The sequence below is a fragment of the Lates calcarifer genome, linkage group LG13 (genome assembly GCF_001640805.2).
Source record: "Lates calcarifer isolate ASB-BC8 linkage group LG13, TLL_Latcal_v3, whole genome shotgun sequence".
Lineage (NCBI taxonomy): Eukaryota > Metazoa > Chordata > Actinopteri > Centropomidae > Lates > Lates calcarifer.
This window is the reverse complement of record NC_066845.1, coordinates 23,193,925-23,212,723: the sequence shown is the minus strand read 5'-3', so window position 1 is coordinate 23,212,723 and position 18,799 is coordinate 23,193,925. Positions and strand designations below refer to the sequence as shown.

The window sequence follows — 18,799 nt, the reverse complement described above, 5'->3', positions numbered from 1 at the left end:
ACAAACTGGACCACCTGGGGCTCAACACCTCGCTGTGCAACTGGCTGCTGGATTCCTGATGGGGAGACCACAGGCAATACGGGTCGGCAGTAACACATCCAGCACCATCACTCTGAACACAGGGGCCCCTCAAGGATGTGTGCTGAGCCCCCTCCTCTTCACTCTGCTGACCCACGACTGCACACTGACACTCAGATCAAACCTCTTCATCATGTTTGCGAACGACATGGCTGTGGTTGGTCTTATCAGCAACAGGAATGAGACAAACTACAGGAGCAAGGTGAGCCGCTTGGCCGTGTGGTGCGAAGACAACAATCTCTCCCTGAACGTGGAGAAGACAAAAGAGATTGTTGTGGACTTCATGAGAGTGCACACCCAGCATGCCCCTCTGACCATCAACGGTGCTACTGTGGAGAGAGTTAGTAGCACCAAGTTCCGGGGTGTACATGTCACAGAGGACCTCTCTTGGACGATCAACACAGCATCATTGGCCAAGAAAGGTCAGAAGCGTCTCTACTTCCTCCGCAAACTGAGAAGAGCCAGAGCCGCGCTCTCCATCATGTGCATCTTCTACAGAGGCACCATCGAGAGCATCCTGACCAGCTGCATCACTGTGTGGTATGGCCCCTGCATTATGTCCTGCTGCAAGACCCTCCAGCACATAGTGAGAGCAGCTGAGAAGATCATCTGTGCTTCTCTGCCCTCCCTTCAGACCATTTACAACATCTGCCTCACCAGGACCAGGACTTCATCCACCAGGCTGTCAGGAAGCTCAACTCTCTCCCTGCTCTGCCCGCTCTCCCCCCTGCACACACAAACTCTGGACCCTGAGCTCTCAGCTCCCCCTTCAGATACTGTTAACCCACGCTCCCAGCCCCAACACACACACACACACACACACATACAAACTCAGGGGCACCAGCCACTTTACGCAGCATTGGACTGCTCTGCACATCACATCACTGTCACTTTAATCTGTTATGTGCTTTAGTGTTTATATTTATTGACCTGTTATTGTGTTGTAGATGTTTATTTTTATTTTTTAAAATATATTTTTGTATTATTTTTGTTTGAAAATTTCTGTGTGTATACTTATGTTTACCTTACTGCGCCATGGCTCTAAGAACAACGAAATTTCAATCGTCAGTATGTGCGTACATGTGGCAGAATTGACAATAAAGCTGACTTTGCCTTTGACTTTGACTAATTGTAACAGTGTAAGAGAAAAAATATTTTATTATTTATATTATAAATAGAAGATAAACCACACAAAAACACAGACCATAATTTAGCCCTACATCAGTCATCTGAGTTTTACTTGCTCTGTCCTTGGATGCATGTGCACACATAAACACACATAAATACACCAAGTGTGGCCCATACTGTATATAATGCTGATACAAAAGATGTTTTTACACATGCGCTACAAACCTGAACTTACCTAGACATTATCTAGCAGAGCTCTGTGTGTGAACAGAGATGTCAGCATCAGCTGGACATTACACAGACTTTATCCTGCCAGATGCCAATTTCTATACAGGATGCATACATAGTTTATCTGTCATTAATGATAGAAATTCCTATTTCAGTCAAGCATTTGATACCATGAAGCACATTTGTGTCAACATTGTGCATAATACAACTAAATTCCCTCCGTACATGGTGTGCCACAGACTGTCAGACTTCTTTCTCTTCATGGTTGTTTAACAGTAATCACTTGTGGACTGATAGTCAACAATTTATTTAACAGATTCTACAAATAGTTATTGCCGTGACCCACTGTGATAGGTAGCTTCTGTGGTGAGTAAGCTAACATATCCTTCCTCTATAACCTATCCTATCTCTCACACCTCCAGCAATAGGCCAACCAAAACAGCCTGAAAGCACTGAGCTCTCTTAGGGCTCGAAATCTCTCATTATAAGATATGGCTATTAAAAAATGAGACTGCACTTATTAGGATTAACCACCACTTCACTTAAGGATAAAACCAGGTGGTTCAGTCACACAGAGTGTTATATATTAAAGGTCAGGTATTCCCGCACAACTGCTGTAAGTTTCCAAAAGTGACGTCTTTAGTTCACTGCTAGCTACTGATTTTTGCTAAGGCATCGGAAAATAATTAGCTTAAAAGCTGAGCAATGCATTAACTTGAAATTTTGGGTGAAATTGAGCAAAACAGCAACTGAATCTTTTCGTACATTAACTGAGGTGTATGGGGAACACTGCATGTCACGTGCACATGTGTTGGCTCAAAAGATTTTGTGAAGGCAGAGAGGATGTCCAAGACAATGAATGTTCTAGGTGCCCATGCACATTAAAAACTTCTGAAAACATTTAGTTAATTGAACAAATCATTCAAAATGATTGACAACTTGGTTTGAGAATGATAGCAGAAATAGTCTCCATTGATAAAGAGAGTTTGCCAAAGTTGGCCCAAAACTTCAAATTTATGGAGACATTTTGGAACAAATTAAAAAAAACCCAAATATTTTAGAGGGAGTAAGGACATGCGATGAAACTTGGATCTTGCAATATGATTCTGAGACAATATGGCAGTCAGTGCATTGGAAAACATCATCACCAACACCAAGGATGAAGAAAGCACAACAAAGCAAGTCCAAATTCAAAGCCATGTTGATTATTTGTTTCAACATTAAGGCTATAGTTTTGGAGGAGTGAGTTCCAGAGGGGTCAATGGTAAATCAACACTATTACAAATAGGTTCTAGAAAAACTGTGACAAAAAGTCAGCAGAAAGAGACCACAATTGTGGAAAAATGATTTCATTCTTCATCAAGACAACGCACCAGGTCACACTCTGCTCTCGGTAAAGCAGTTTCTGGCCCAAAAACAAATCCCAGTGCTTGATCACCCTCCCTGTTCACCTGATCTAGCACCGTGTGACTTTTCTGTGCTCAAAGGAACACATTTTGAGTCTGTGTCAGAAGTTAAGAAAAGAACCACAGAGGTTCTGAGACAACTGTCTGAAGAAGACCTACTGCACTGCTTTGATCAGTGGAAGACCAGAATGCAGCGGTGTGTTGATGCAGAAGGTGAGTATGTTGAAGGAGAAAGACACTGAAAAATGTTGATGTTCAATAAAATTCTATTACAGCATTAGACTCGTTATTTAATAGCCATACCTCGTATATCCTGGCTTAAAAAGAACTGCCAGATGACCCACATAACTCACATCAGAGGACAGCTGTCCTCAGGCCCACCATCATCATGAATTTCTTCAACACTGCCAATACCAGGTAGTCATTCCTCCATGACCTTCCCTGAAAGTTGGAAAACTTTTACATTTCTTGATTTAAAAAATAAAAAAAATCAGATACTTTCAAAAATGTCAACTTGTCAGACACCTCAACCGGAGGACAGTGTCCGACAATTTCTGTAACTTTCTTTAACTGGTAATCAGATAACCTAGCCCTTTTCATGTTGTGAGGTAGTAGAATAGACAGAAGATAGAATAGACAGAAAGTAGATAGGGTTCAAACTTGCCCTACCTCTGTTTATTTTGATGTGAACACAATGAATGTTTTGGTGATTTTTGCATCTAGCCCAGGTTTTCACCCTGCTTTTAAGTGTGGCTGTTTGGAACAGATGTTTCACAAAGTTATAGTATTTATAGTCAACATTTTTTCAGCAATGACCTATGAATTAATGTAATTCAGTGATATTTTTTTCAATTTAATAGTTTTCATTGAGGGCAGAGTCCATTTCCCCATTGAATTCAAACTGACTTCACACACAGGAGGTTTACATGAAAGAGTGCAGCTTGTAATCCAGTGTTACCTTTTGATCTCACTGATCAGCCTCGCTCTCCTAAATTTGCATCACAGCAAGATTAAGTTACTGCTAGTGCGAACTAGGGGTGCAACAGTACAGGTAGCCCACGGTACGGTCCGTACCTTGGTTTTTGGGCGACCGTTTCGGTTCAGTTTCGATACATGCTTTGTGTGTAAAGAGAACAAAATTATATCTTTTTTATTATATATCTTGTCAGCAAAAACTGCATTTCACAGTGAACAAGTGAAAGAGTAAAAAAGTGAAGGGATCTAAATACTTTCCAAATGCATTGTATTAGTCAGAAAATTCACCAAGAAAGGCTTTGTGTAACACTGGGAATTTAAAGCATTTAGAGCAAAACACAGAAATTAAAATGATAGAAATCACCAAAGGAAAAAGGGGAGCATCTTGTGCATTACAGCAACACCACCATCACAACCAGAAAGCCTAGAATTATGGAGCTATGCATAATCAGCAGGTATGGCTTCTATAAATGGAATAATATCTGTATTTAGCCAGGTTTCTGTGACCAAAAAAACATATTTAGCTTATTAGAAGAAATAATGTCTTGCATATAAATTATTCCTTTGTTTATTTGTTAAGGACCTCACATTCAGTAAGACAACTCTGATTGTATGTATATATATATATATATATATATATATATATACTGAATAAACTGGATAAAGTTTGGTGAAATGTTTTCTGACCTTCAGGGCCACCGTACAATGTGGAGAGAGTGTATAAAGCGGCCTAGAGAAAAAGTAGTGCACCCAATGTTTCAGAGCACTCCACCTTTTTTGTTTGACCGCTCTGAGTGCTTCATCTAACAGTAGCTCTTGGACAAGGCTATGATATTCTTTGTAGCTACAAGCTCGTGCAAACAAAGTATGAGGTCAGGCATCCTCTGGTTGGTGCTCATTATTAAAAAACAATGTCAAACGAATAGTCATATAAAGCAAAGGGGTGCTGTTTCTGTATCATACAATGGCAGTGCTGGTATGTTGTCAAGATACTGTTATCATAGAAACAAAATCAATGGGCAGCACTTTTTCCACTGGGATGCAGTGCCTTTTTCTGTCAGAGAAAAACACTACATGGATATAAAAATGTTTGCTGAAAGTGCAAACATGAAAAAGGAAACCCTGTTTCTGTGCACTTGTCCATATCTTTTCTTTGTCTTGGTCTGATTTGTCCACTCATGTGCAGCACAGAGCCAACAGTCTGCAGCTTTCATTTCAGCAAATGGTTTCACTGAGGGAGTGATGACTACTAGTAGGTGAACTGCAGTTTAACAGCTACACATATGACCACTGTTTTATATGAGGAACCAAAACCATGCCCCTTACCAGCAGAAGCATGGGCCTCCTCCATGTTGTGAGGCCTACAATGCCTGACAGAATGACCTGGAAACACATGAAGAAAACAATGTTCATTTGGTGCAACACTGTGAAAAAACACAGAACTTTACACATACACAAGTACATATTTAAGAAAATGCAATACAAAACAGAGTGAAAAATCTGATTTTCAAAATAACATCAATAACTTCAAACACTACAGGTCAATCTTTTATTGTTTCTTTTTTTATTTCTACCTCAAAAGCTCACTTGTGTTATTCCCAGTGTTTCTCTTCATTTTACCTAACTCACACTGGATTTTTTTCCCCCTGCACACTGCTTACTGAAACTTTCTTACAAATGTAGATTATACATGCTGTACTTACTGTCAGTGTTGGATGTAATAGCTCTGTTTATTGCTCAAACTCAGGTTTTTGTTAGATTCTCATATAGCACACTTCCCAAAAGACCTAAGTTATTTAGAGAGTCATTTCCTGCCTTCCTGAAGAGCTTTTCCTGATGCCAAGTTTGCATTGTGCTGAAAGTCTGGCAGGCCACACAATGCAGTGACTAACCAAAGGCTGAAGGTGCAGCAAAATGAATTTAATGGCACTAATTCCTCCCCCTCCTCCATTCCTCCCGACCCCTAGTTGTTACTTTCCTGAGTGATTACCTTCATCCCAGAACGTTCCTCTACTGTTAATACACACCATTAAATGAATTTGGCCTCCACCACTACAAATGTACAGCTTCCTCCTTTCTCTGCTGCTGATTTTCGCTGGGGTAGACTGCTACAGTCTATGACACAGTCCACCAACTTCCATATTCAGCTCCTGTCAAGCACTCTGCAAAGTCACTACATCACTGTCACACTAGCACAACACTAGAGCTGGCCCCTAAAGGTTGATGATTTGATGCATCTATTGAGAAGACCCCGACTTGACTCACAGAATATGATTCAACAACTTGATTTTTTATAGCTGCACCACAGCACACACACAGAGCAATGCAGGAGCAACAGTGTGGCAAGTTGTAAACTTTACAACCAAATCTTGTCTTAAAATGGTCAAACCACAAAACTAGCTGTGACAGAAGGAGAGATGTGATGGACACCAAGATCAGAGCAACACCTGACAGCACTGACAGGGCAGTGCAACTGGCCTCTGTTCAATGGAGCTGATACCCTCAGCTCCATTGTCAGTGTCAGGTGAGTTCTTCCTACTGAGAGCTTAATTCCTGTCACTCACAGCTAAAGCATAAAATACTGGCATCTAACTAGTTAAAACCAGCTGACAGTACTGTCAGCAGCTAAGCACTGCTGCAGCAGAGACTGGATAGCTGGAGTGGAAAATGACAGGCTTTATCCTTTCCTTTACTTTTCTCTGTGGGGATGTAAAGAAATTCAATCTTCTCCAAAGTCTGAAGGTGCAGCAGAATGAATTGAATGGCACTAATGCAGTGTCTGTTCAAAATGTGTGTGTCTGCAGGGGCTGACTGCTTGGCCTGTGTTAATTCATTTTACAGCTTTCTTAAGAGCATCATCCAAACAACCTGACACTCAACACAGCACCTCCTTGAATCCTGAGCAACACACCTGCCGTGACTTAGCCATGTCCTCTAGCAATGCTACAGTAAAGGCATCATCTGTGCTCACACAAACATTTGATGACATCAGAGAAGTCAAAGCCCCTTTCAACATCTATGTATAAACCTGGATCCATAAGTAAACCTTTAAATAACAATTCAACTAAGTGACCGCCACCACAATTTAGCTTCCCCATACCTGATACCCTACTATGGCTTATGATGTCCAGGATGTGTTTTGCTTGACTGGAGACAACAGGAAGATCCTACCCTCCATCAAAAGTGAAAAAATGCACATTCCTTTTCCATTTGTGTCTTGTTTTTAAACAACAACTTTCTTTTAAGAAAGGAAAAGCACAATAATGTGCCATAGCACTGAAAGGTATTTTAGTGCTTTGAATCCTTTTTAGAAATGTGATTACAGTTTTGCACCATATTGTTCATTTCACAGGTTACAGTCTATGCGTTGAGAACAGAGTGAGTCTAGACAATTCCAAATTATGTCACAGGTCTTCATAAGTAACAAATCAAACGGCAAATCTTAAGCCTTTTAAATTTTGACCCCTAAAATGAATAATAACATCTTAACATTTTGTTCCTATCCATCAGCCATACATTAGCAAAATCTACTTATCCTTATCCTTTAGCGGCTGGCGCTGATCCTAGCTGACATTGGGCAAGAGGTGGGGTGCACCCTGGACAGGTCAACAGTCAGTCTGTTGTCTGTCAGCTGTGATGAAGTGCAGTTGTAAATAACCATTGGGACTGTAAAGTGCATTCAGAAAGTGTTCAACCCCCTTCACTTATTCCACATTTTGTAATGTTGTGGCCTTATGTTAAAATTTAAAAAAAAATCTGCATCAATCTGCAAGCAATATCCCATAATGACAAAGCAAAAACAGAATTTTAGAAATATTTGCATATTAAAAACAGAAAACTGAAATATCACATTATGTGAATACTTGTATTCAGACCTTTTGCTATGACACTTGATCATCTCAAAGATGATCCAGTGAACCTGAGCAAAATTGGCATGATTTGGAAAGGCTCACACCTGTCTATACAAGGTCTCACATTTGACAATGCATATCAGAGCAAAAACCAAGCCATGAGATCAAAGAAACTGCCTGCAGAGCTCAGAGACAGTATTCTGTCTGGACACAGATCTTGGGAAAGCTACAAAAAAAATCTGCTGCATTGAAGGTTCCCAGCAGCCTCAATAATTCTAAAATCTAATTAGTTTGGAACAACCAGCAGTCTTCCTAGATTTGGCCATCAGGCCAAACTGGAGGCCATCTTTGAGAGAACCATCTCAAAGATGATCCTGAGGGTCTAAATACACATCTGAACGTGATATTTCAGTTTTTCTTTTAGAATAAATAAACTTTCATTTCATTCTGTGGTATTTATTAGATTGATATGGGAATTATTTGTTTTATTTTAGCATATGGCAACATTACAAAATGTGGAAACAGTGAAAGGGTCTAAATACTTTCTGGATGCACTGTATCAAAACTAAAGCCAGTTTAAGTTTATTTTCTTTGACAGGGACACATTTTATTCACACTATGTAATACTGAACTACCTCTCCAGTGACAGTAACATAGCTTAAGTGAGGAAGCACTAATGTATTAGTATTAATGGCATTAACGGAAACCAGTCACAGAGGTTACAGCTCTTACGATTTTTGTGATGTCCACCATTTCTGTTTGTCGTCATTTCCGTTTAAATGGTCAATATTAATGCCCTTATCCCTGTGTAGGACTAATCCACATTACTGTGCAAGGTTACCTATTTTATTACCTGTGATCGTGTATTTGTCATGCAGCATGATGATGTACAAGCCAGAGGCTAACTTACCGAGGAGCCTGCCCAAAAGGGACAGGAGTTTCGAATGGGGGGTGAGTTGCTGAGGGACAGAGCTCCAAAGGACAGTGCCACCATGGAGCCACCGAGCAGCAGCTGCAACAAGCCCAGCGAGAGCAGCGGCCGCCCAGGCAGCAGCAGCCGAGAGCCCCCGCTGGCGATCCGGGAAGAAGCAGAAAAGCCACGGGGTCGGTTTCGGTAAGACGGCTCTGCGAGCTGCGAAGCTCCGGTAACCGGACAGCAAGACCCCGGCAGCACCACCGGGAGGGACATCTGAGGCTGATGGACAGACAGGACGGAAAAACAGAAGGAGTCGGAGCTGAGGTTTAACCGGAGAGGCGTTGTTTTCACTGGTTTAAGGGTGGATCCTCGCTGGCTTCACTGGAGCTTTTCGGTACCCCTGCCATGACGGTGTCCAGTTTTAAATAACATGCTGGCTGAACGGTGGGGCTTGGATTGACTTTCACATATTTTGGCAGTGGGATGCGAAAAGTCAGGACGGGGGAGGGGCAGAGCAGGCCATGTGTAACATGTAAACAGGGCGGGCTGTCTCACTCCAATCCTCAATCCAAAACCTGCCTTACATACTATTTGACTACACAAGTCCATTGAACCCCGTTGCTGCTGTTTTTCGCCATGCAAGGATATTCTGTATTAATGTATTAATATATTTTGTGTCTGACATATAAAATAAGGCCTAAGTCTAAGGTGGGACAATAATTATTTGGCCTTTGGTGCTATCCTTCATACTTGATGTTTTATGTCCTGTTTCTTTATAAGCAGAGGCTATTTGAAAATAATAAGAAAAGATCGGAAAAATACATCACATAATGTTACTATAGCTAAGCATCTGAACTAACGTTTAACCCCAGAAAACACTGGTGTGATGGCAGTTTCACAGTTTGATAAATGTAGAAACTGTAAGGACCCTGATAGATTAGCAGTTATGAAGCAGTTCACTAATTGAATTTAACTGGGTAAAATTTAAAAAGCACAGGATATTTCAAATGAATGAATAAATCGATAAATCAATAAAAGTCCTCCAAAACAGTTTATCCTGGCACAGAGCTTGACCAGTCACACACATGAAAATACCAGTACAATACTGTGTATTATGCATATTGTTGAATTGTGCTAATTCAGCACCAAGAGAAAATAATTGCTTTTGTGAGCACTTGGCAAAATGGTAAAATCCTACCTTAAAGAAAGATGAACTTCTGCACAGTGACAAACTAGGTTAGTGGTCAGGGCTACCTCTGTGGTTAATGCTTGGCTTGGCCTCAAAATCTACATACAGAGCAACGCGCCACCTTGCATTGTATATAAGAAGTACTCAAAAAGTCCTTTCCTGACCACTTTTCCTTGAACATGATGGAAAACATTATGAGGTCCAGGAAATATGTGAAGGAGTATTTATAGGGATTTGGAAAAAAGACAACTGCACTTACACTAAACTATGTAATTATTTTACATGACAGATATTAATTCCTGGTAATCTACTACTGTACATATCATCATCCTTAAGTTTCAAACATGATGAATTAAAAATATCATCTGGCTGAAAATGTCTCATATCCCCTTTTTTTGAAAGACAGACTTTTTAAAAAACTTTTTTACACAGTTTTGGACAAGCATTGGACAAGCACAAGTTTTATAACAAGCATTTAAAATACAGCATGTTGTTTAAGATTAAACCAGCGGATGTCTCATGGCTCAGCCTGCCTGGAAAAGTTTACACCAGGGTGCTGGAAAGGAGGCTCTGACTGATTTTCAAACCACAGATTCAGGAGGAATAATGCAGATTCCATCCTGGTTGTGAAACAGTGGACCAGCTCTTTACCCTTGCAGGAGTGCTGAGGGAGTTGTGGTTAGTTTAACCATCCAGTCTACATGTGTTTGGTGGACTTGGAGAAGGCCTATGATTGTGTCCCTTGAGGAGCCTTGTAGGGGGTACTGAGGGAGTATGGAGTACCAGGACTGCTGAAGAAAGCCATCAGGTCCTTGCACGGCCAAAGTGTTTTCAGTGGGTGTTGGACTCTGCCAAGGCTTCCCCTTGTCTCTGATCTTGTTTGCAATTTTGATGGACAGCATTTCAAGGCGCAGCCGAAGACGAGGAGTGTGTCAGATCTGGGAACCTCAGAATTGCATTGCTGCTCTTTGCAGATGATGTGGTTCTGTTGGCTTCATCAGACCCAGACCTCCAGTGCACACTAGGATGGTTTGCAGCTGAGTGCGAAGTGGTCGGGATGAGAGGCAGCACCTGGAGGAGCCGAGGATCAAACCACTGACCTTTCTGTTAGTGGGTGCCCCACTCTACCTCCTGAGTCTAAGTCTTCTATCACCATGATGATCAACAACATGTACTGTTATGAACCTATTCTGCTCTCTAACCCAGAGGCTGTAGTAGTGTTGTCCTTCTCCTGTCTCCTCAACACTATCAGTAGATCAAGTATCTGCACCTTCTGCTGAAAATTGAGGTGTCAAATCCCAGCCTGTCTCCTCTGCAGTCAAGAATCAAGAACCTGCCAAGAACTATTGATTTTCCAAGAGGTTTATCCACTGTGAATACCTTACTGCAAATCACACAGGGTGGGACGGCAGTTGAAAATCTGACATATTTACATCATATAAATGTTAATTTGTGTATGTTGCCCCTGAAAAATAAATGAATAAATAAAATGACATTGAGAGGCAGGAGAGAAAATATTTCATTTTTGTTTTGTTTTTTTCATAATTTTGGGTGACCTGGCCCTTTAAAGATGCCAGCTTTGTATAGAGTGAGCTGACCCCAAGTATACAAATGTTTATGATACGTTTAAAAGATAGGGTGTCCATTTTGGCCAGTGTTCCTTTGTTGAGCCTTGGCGAGGGACACATCCTTGCAGTCATTTGTAGATTTGTAGCTGGTACATAACACAGGCAAAAACCTAATACCTAACTTAACCTTGACTTTTTAATTATGTGAACAGCGTCTGGATTGCTTAAGAAAACGTGCTTTCTCTCAGTAGTGGGGAACATGCATATGCAGACTTGATGTACTTGGCATTGTGGCATAAGGGGGAAGGTTTTGGATTTAAACCCATCTAACAATATCCCTTATCACTGATATGTGGCACATGATTCAGACACACACTTGGTGAAATGCTACATTTGGTAGGTAAGGGTGATAGTGCCGCCAACTGTGCCTATAGAGTTGTAGTTTGGTAGCTAAGTGTTCAGAATCTCACACAAGAAGTTGATTGTATTTAAACTACTTGTATTACCACCTAGTACTATAGTTTGTGAGACTGTTTCAGCTAAACCCACCCCACTGAAATATACAGTGCTGTGCAAAGGTTTTAGGCACTTCAGATGTTTTGACTCTTATCCTTCATCAGTAGCATCAGGGAGGTGTCTGATCAGGCCCAGATTAATTTTGCAGCTGGACAGTGAGTCTAAACACACAGTCAGCATCATAAAGAACTGTCCTCAGAGACAAGAAGAACAAGGAGTCCTGCAGTAGATGGTCTGACCCCCACAGAGTCCTTATCTCAGCATCATGGAGTCAGTCTGGGATTACATGAAGAGACAGAAGACACTGAGACAGCCTGAATCCACAGAGGAACTGAGGCAACTTCTCCAAGTTGCTGGAACAAACTACCTAAGTACAGGTGTACTGAGGAGAGCTGGAGCTGTTAAGGCATGGGTTGATGTCATCAACTGAGATGATGAATGAGAATTGATTGATATAGCCTTCATACAGATGGAATGCAGCGATGTGCCAGGCAAAAGGTGAGACCTGTTTTAATTGGCTGCTGACACTGAATCAATGCCTTTGACTACATAGTGAGAGGTGGGGGACAGAATCCACATTCCTTGCTCTGTGCAAAAATGGATTCTAAAGGTACTCTGACACTAATATGAGGCTTCAGCCTGTCTGACTTAGACTATTTAACATGAGAGTTATGAAATTTGTTAAAATGATCACAGTAGGTACACATGTGGTTAAGACTTTTTATTTGGTGTCTTAAAGTGAAAACATGGAAAAACGCAGCAGACACAGACCAGTCATTCTTCTCATTCTCTGTCTCATTTGTAATATCACCATCTGCCATGACACAGCACAGTATTCTCCAATCCATGTGAAGGATATCATTTATTAGCACTTAGATTCTGAAAATAAGTACTCTGTAATTCGTGTGGAAGTAAAGACTGAACTGAGATATACAATCAAGCATATTTGAAACCTGTGGGACACCATTCAGACTCACTGATGGCAAAGCCCAGAAAAAAGACAGCTGACTGCCTCCACCACAGACACCAGGACCTGAGCAGAATACACACTCACACTCAAAGCTGGGACCCAGTCACTGTACGTTAGCAAATGTGGCCTCTGACTCATCTGTCACAGGTTTCCTTCTGGGTGTATTTATTTCCTTCAACTAGTGCTACACAATTTTATTGCATACTTTTACCACAGTTGATGGAGATGATTGTTAATGCGCACTTATTGCCTTTTTCAGCAATTTAACCTATGATCCTTAAGGTTATGACACTAACTATCTTTCCAGTATGCCAACAAATTTAAACACATATGTCATACTCATTGCTCCACTCTGTGGATGATTATTATGATGATGATGATGATTAAAGATTTTACTGTTGCTTTTCTCCATGTTTAGTAGGTTTTTGTAGGGAAATGTCTACTGGCATATAGGAAGACGTGTTAATAATGTTTCTGGTTTGTTTGGAATAATAAAAGAAGCTGTGTCTCAAGTCAGAGTCTATCCCCTTGGAAGCACGCAGCCCACAAAGGTGTATCCTTAAGACAAAGCTGGATTACTAACCTAGTACATGGGCTACTACCCTTGGGCCCTGAAAGTTTACCGTGTCAACATTTTGTGCTGATTTCATTGTAAATCGAATGATGTGATAAGGGCTTTCAGGTGGGCCCTGCCCTATGGCCTCCTAAACCTTTAGAGGACTGAAAGCTAGATGGGTGATTCTGCTCCTCTTATTCAGTCTTCTGTGGAAACTTATGAAATCAGACACAGCTGTTATTTAATATTCTTTGTACTGTCAATAAAACTCCACATAAAGACCAAAGCCGACAATGTGTTAGTCCGTTCCCACCATGAGCAGTATTTGATGACAGTGGAGAGGTAGAACTCCCTTTTCACAGGAAGAAAGAGACAGAACTGGCCTTAAGTTGGGCAGCTGTCTACCTCGACCAGTTGGGTTGAGAAGAGAAAAATGGGGGAGAGAGGAGATAGCGGGGGGAGAAGGGGAGAAAGAAGGGAGAGCAACCAGGAGCAGCTAATCAAGCACTGTCAGACTGGTTGTTACAATAATAGTAACAGTGATACAATGGATGGTTGGGGTTCTATAGTATTGTAAGGTCTCAGCCTTACTCTGCAAAATGCCTCGAGGTAACATATGTTATGATTTGGTGCTATATAAATAAAATTGAGCTGAATCTTAATCAAAAAGTAGAAAATAGTGCATTTGTTGAGAATTATTTTCAGCTGTGCATTAACACATTTGGTGCTCTAGTGAATATCTGAACACTTTTTGGACAACAATGGAGCTCTATGGCACAGAGGAATAATATATATCAGGCTCTGGATACACACACAATACAGTACTTGTCAGGAGACATTCATTTTTCCAACATGGGATTTGTTGACAAAAAGAAAAAGAATATCAGCAACCTTATTATTTAACTGGGTTGTTCGCATCGGCAGTGATAGCCACCATGGCTGAAATACAGTAGAGGACACCACCTGCATTAACTTCATCAACAAACATTCCAAGACAAAGGACATAGCTCTTCTAGCCATACAGACTAACAATCATTTCTGGCCAACAGGAGCAGTTCAGAAACAGCACAGCAGTGACTACTGAGCACCAAAGATGGCACAAATAGGAAAAAGGAATCTTAAGGCCCAGTCACACCAGACGGTTGAACAGCAAATTTCATTGGATGTACTGGTGAAATAGTTTAGAAGCTTGGTGATGTAATGACTACTCACAGTACTAGCTGACAACCTACTGAGGCTTGCAAGCTAACTTGTGTGATGTATTAAGAGAGAGCCAAGTGGCCAGCTGTGGTGCCACAACAAAATATTTCCTATGGCCCAAAAACCCCTTACATGCTAGCCAGCCTATGGTGCAAGTCAGTCATAGTTACCCTCCTGAGTTAGCTAGCATTTTATCTAGTTAGTTTGACAAGCTAGAAGGATGACAGATTTACAGTTTATTGAAGACATACAGTATTTGTACATCAACTTTTATCCTAACTGTCTAAAATCCCTTTTTGTGAAGAGGTTATAAAAAAGTGCAACACAGCTGATAAGCTACAATAGTTTGTGTTGGAATCTCTGGCTCTTTACTCCTGCAAACTAATGGCATATGTCAAAGTTCACCAGAACTGAAACTGACATGAAACATTTGAGAAGATTTACTTCATCTTCATGAGCTAGTCAATTGATGGTGCCACTTCCACTTAATCAGTTCATTGATTTTGCCATGCAATTTGGTTTTGTTAATGCTAGAGTGACTGGGCCGTTGCACATTAAAACTTTAACCTATTGTAATGATCTCAATTAAAAAGTTCAAGCTGGTCTTAGACTGACATTGTTCTTGACTGAATTCAAGAGATTGGACAGTCTGCTCTTTCTTACACATGGCAGATAGGACTGGCAGAAGGGTATGTACTGTATTTTTGTGGGTTAGTTTTGTCACTGGAGGTAACAGTAGACAGTACAGCATGTGGGGACAGCATTAAGGTTTTGGTGTCACTGGTTCCCTGGTTTACCTTTAAGCTTGACAGCAGCAGAGGTTTTAGTCCGGCTGGGTGGTTGAGGGGCGGAGGAAAGACAACCCATACCTCATGGGACCAAGAAAGTAAAAGGCACTTCAAAAAATTGTAACAAATTCCAGTGTTACTATATAGAATATATATATGTATATATGTATGTTTGTGTTGTGTTTTATATATATATATATATATAGATAAATAGATAGATAGATACTGTATGTATACACAGGCATTGTCATATAGGAAGGAATGCAAAGACAGAGTATAAACACTTTATATATATATATATATATATATATATATATATATATATAACCTTAGCTGGCAATAATAGGAGCTTAAAAAAGAAGGGGAAAGATGTGATAAATGTGATAAAGCGCATTGTGGGCAAATAGGTTTGTTGAGGTTTTTGTGAGAGCAAAACTCTAGGCAATAGGTTTCAGTTGCTGCGCACAAACTGAAGAGTTGCATAGGCAAGAAAACAAGAAAACAAGTGGTTCCTGATCTCTCAGTTTTGACCATTTAAAAGTGGTACGAAAGAAATTAACAATTAAATATAACAAAACAACTAAAGTGGAGACAGTGTGTTTGTATCCAAATGGATAGTACAGATTACTTTATCTTCTTTGAAGAAAAAAAGCATTTTTCCCTCAATATCAAAGACGCAACAGTCATTTCAAAGTCAGCAGCTGACTTGTGCAGGGCATGATGGAATGGTAAGTGTGTATATAGACTGCATATGCAGTATATGTGTACATGTATGTCCAAGAGGCTGGAGGCAGGCACAGCTGCTGTGTGCTGACCCTACAGTTCGGTGTCCTGGTACTGGTGGGAGTTGGTGGTATAATATCCTGGTACTACCCCCTCCTCTGCCTCCTCTTTGGTCGGGTAGAAGGGACATCCCTCCTTGGAGGATGGAGTAGTCAGGGGTTCAGAATGGGAGCTGGAGCTGGAAGGACACAGAAAATATAAGTTGCACTGAGTCCTGCTCCACTTCCAGTTTAGCTTGTGTTTCATTAGCCTTGGCAACAATATGTACTATATTTTCTGAATTACAGTTTCATTGGCCCAGACAGAAATATCTCATCAATTACTGAATGGATTGCCATGAAATAGGGTGCACATATTCATGTATCATTTCATATCATATGGTGAGCCACTATTACAAATTTTTTGTTCAATTTCTAGACTTTCATTCCTAAGACTTATTGCTTTTATGCTTTTTTTTCTTACACCCACAATCTTTTCAACTGCTTTAAGAAAGGACCTAAGTATTTTAGAGGACTTTTTATTGAGAACAATATTGCCTCTTTTGACCAGTTGATCAGTTTGGTTTATGTTTGGTTTCCTGACTGATTATACAACATTTGCATCCAGATTTTTCAGATATTTAGTGGATTAAGTTGTATGGAAGTATGGCTTTGGCTTTCTGCCCAGAAGATGTGCAGTGTTGGACTTTGTCTTGGTATTCCACATCTCGCCTTGACTTCAACAGGAAAAAAAACAGAACTTGAATTTTTGCTTATTTTCTTCAAAACAGCACTGTAAACCATAATGTTGAAACAAAAACTCAACAAAGAAAGTTGCACACAGTTCTTTGGATTGTGCTAGAAGTGATTTAAAGCTTATAGCTTCTTCTGTCAATGAGTTATGTTTCCTGCCTGTATATTCCTGAACATGATATTCATCGTGGCAGTTCCTATCCTGAATCACAGGGGTACCTGACATGCCTGGCACCAGAGTGGGTATTTTTCTCGTACAATAGTATTTGGTTTATTTCACATATTACTGCTTAGTACACAGTTTTATTATTATAGATCTGTAGGTCTACCAGGATAGCTTCTCCTCAACTTCTCTGTGAAAGATCAGCTCCACAGCATCAGCTGCACTAAATATCTTACTTGCTATCTATTTTTCTGTCACTATAATAACCTTAGGGCAAGTGTCCATTTCAGAAATGTGACTCACAGGGTCATCAACTAAGATGATGAATGAGAACGGCAAAAGGTGAGACCATTCGAATCTTTTCCAACTTTACATATTAGTTTAATGAAGTAAATGTCTGACACGGATAAACCGGGGCTTATCGGAGATCGCTGATTCTCTAGTTTAACAGGAAGCTTAAACAATTGCAGATTAAGGACACTTTAAAGACAACATGATATTTGGACTTCTGGAAGGATATCTTTTTTTATAGCCTGCCAAAGAGTCAGAGAATTTATCATCAGCTGAGAATTCCTAATGACAATTCTTTATCTGCCTTAAAAGTCCTATTGAGCCAGTTCAGGTCTAAGAAGTTAATGAAAATCTGATCAGAAGACCCACAATTACTGTTTAATCTTTTTGTTCTTTTTTTTAATTACATTTTTAGTAAAAAATGCTCACTTTGTAATGTTTGTCAGCTGCCAGGGTTGGTCAAATTATGGAATTTTCCCATTAACACACTCACAGTGGAGTTTGGAAACAGTCAAATGGCAGTAGTGAGCCTACCCGATAGGCTGTGGGCGACTGTGATCCAGCTTGGCTGTCTTCAATGGAACAGCATAGATGTCTGGGTGCCTCTGAGCGATTTCCAACTGGAAACACAGGATAGCAGATTAAAGTCTGTCATAACTGGAATCCAAACTAACACAAAGTTTCTATTTAGAAAACACATTTACTGCAAGAAAATTCCTTTCTTCACATGCAAAAAATGCAGTTCACAATGAGAAATGAAGCAAGAAACTACAAGTGCAACATTGAGCTATGCCCACCCTGGCATTCTGTGCCTCCTGCAGTTCCAGCATCCTTTGGGATCGGGCAAAATGATCCATCTTCTCGAAGGCTTTGATCTTCCCCAAGAAGGACTTCATAGATGGATCCTCCACAGAGCTGTCATCTGCTGCCTCCCCCTGCTGCCTACAGGCTGCAATGGTCGCATTGGGCAGAGCCAAAGGTGAGTGAGCTGCAGTTTGTGCCGTGCTCCCGCAGCTGCTGGGAGTGGGCATGGTGGAGGGTTGGGGTACTCCCAAAGGATGCAGTTTGCTGAAGGAGTTGAGATGGTGAGCTGGAGGAGGGGGCGGCGGGCCAGACAAAGCAGCTGAACGAGGGATGGGTGGTGGAGGATCGTTGCTGCTGCTGGCAGGACTGCTGCTGGATGGAGAATCGTAACTTTGGCTGGAGCTTGGGGGTGGAGGGTGGTGTTGGCGAGGATGATGGTGTGAGTTGATGGAGCCTGATACAAAGACCCGATCATCCCTCAGAGGCAATTTCACCTGACCAAGAAGGGGAAGCATTAGAGCTAGAGTAGGTGCTCACAGTACTCTGGTGTTTTGTAGAAAAAAACAGTTTCATGATACACAAAACCATGTAACACAAACCTTTCTGCCTTTCAGCTGCCACTATCAACATACAGAGCTGGTGTCCAATTGTCCAAGAC

General features: G+C 40.9%; 2 protein-coding genes across 6 annotated transcripts in view; both read right to left on the bottom strand.

Annotated features, from left to right (window-relative positions):
- Positions 1–12,295, bottom strand: part of fam189a2 (family with sequence similarity 189 member A2) — a 29,846-nt gene extending 17,551 nt beyond the window's left edge. The window contains exons 1-2 of one of the 4 annotated variants that reach the window (XM_018668773.2): positions 8,577–12,295; positions 5,142–5,198 (exon numbers count right to left, since the gene is read on the bottom strand). In XM_018668773.2, coding sequence (XP_018524289.1) covers positions 5,142–5,198; positions 8,577–8,855 — 336 coding nt within the window. In that variant the 5' untranslated portion in view covers positions 8,856–12,295. The remainder of the gene's footprint in view (positions 1–5,141; positions 5,199–8,576) is intronic. The other 3 variants (XM_018668770.2, XM_018668771.2, XM_018668772.2) reach the window with 3 other exon arrangements.
- Positions 12,296–12,561: 266 nt separating this feature from the next.
- The window catches only part of LOC108878401 (tight junction protein ZO-2), a 74,442-nt gene continuing 68,204 nt past the window's right edge, over positions 12,562–18,799 (bottom strand). For both annotated transcript variants that reach the window (XM_018669058.2, XM_018669059.2), the window contains 3 exons: positions 18,135–18,635; positions 17,872–17,957; positions 12,562–16,330 (listed from right to left, as the gene is read on the bottom strand). In XM_018669058.2, the coding sequence (XP_018524574.1) occupies positions 16,186–16,330; positions 17,872–17,957; positions 18,135–18,635 (732 nt within the window). In that variant the 3' untranslated portion in view covers positions 12,562–16,185. The remainder of the gene's footprint in view (positions 16,331–17,871; positions 17,958–18,134; positions 18,636–18,799) is intronic.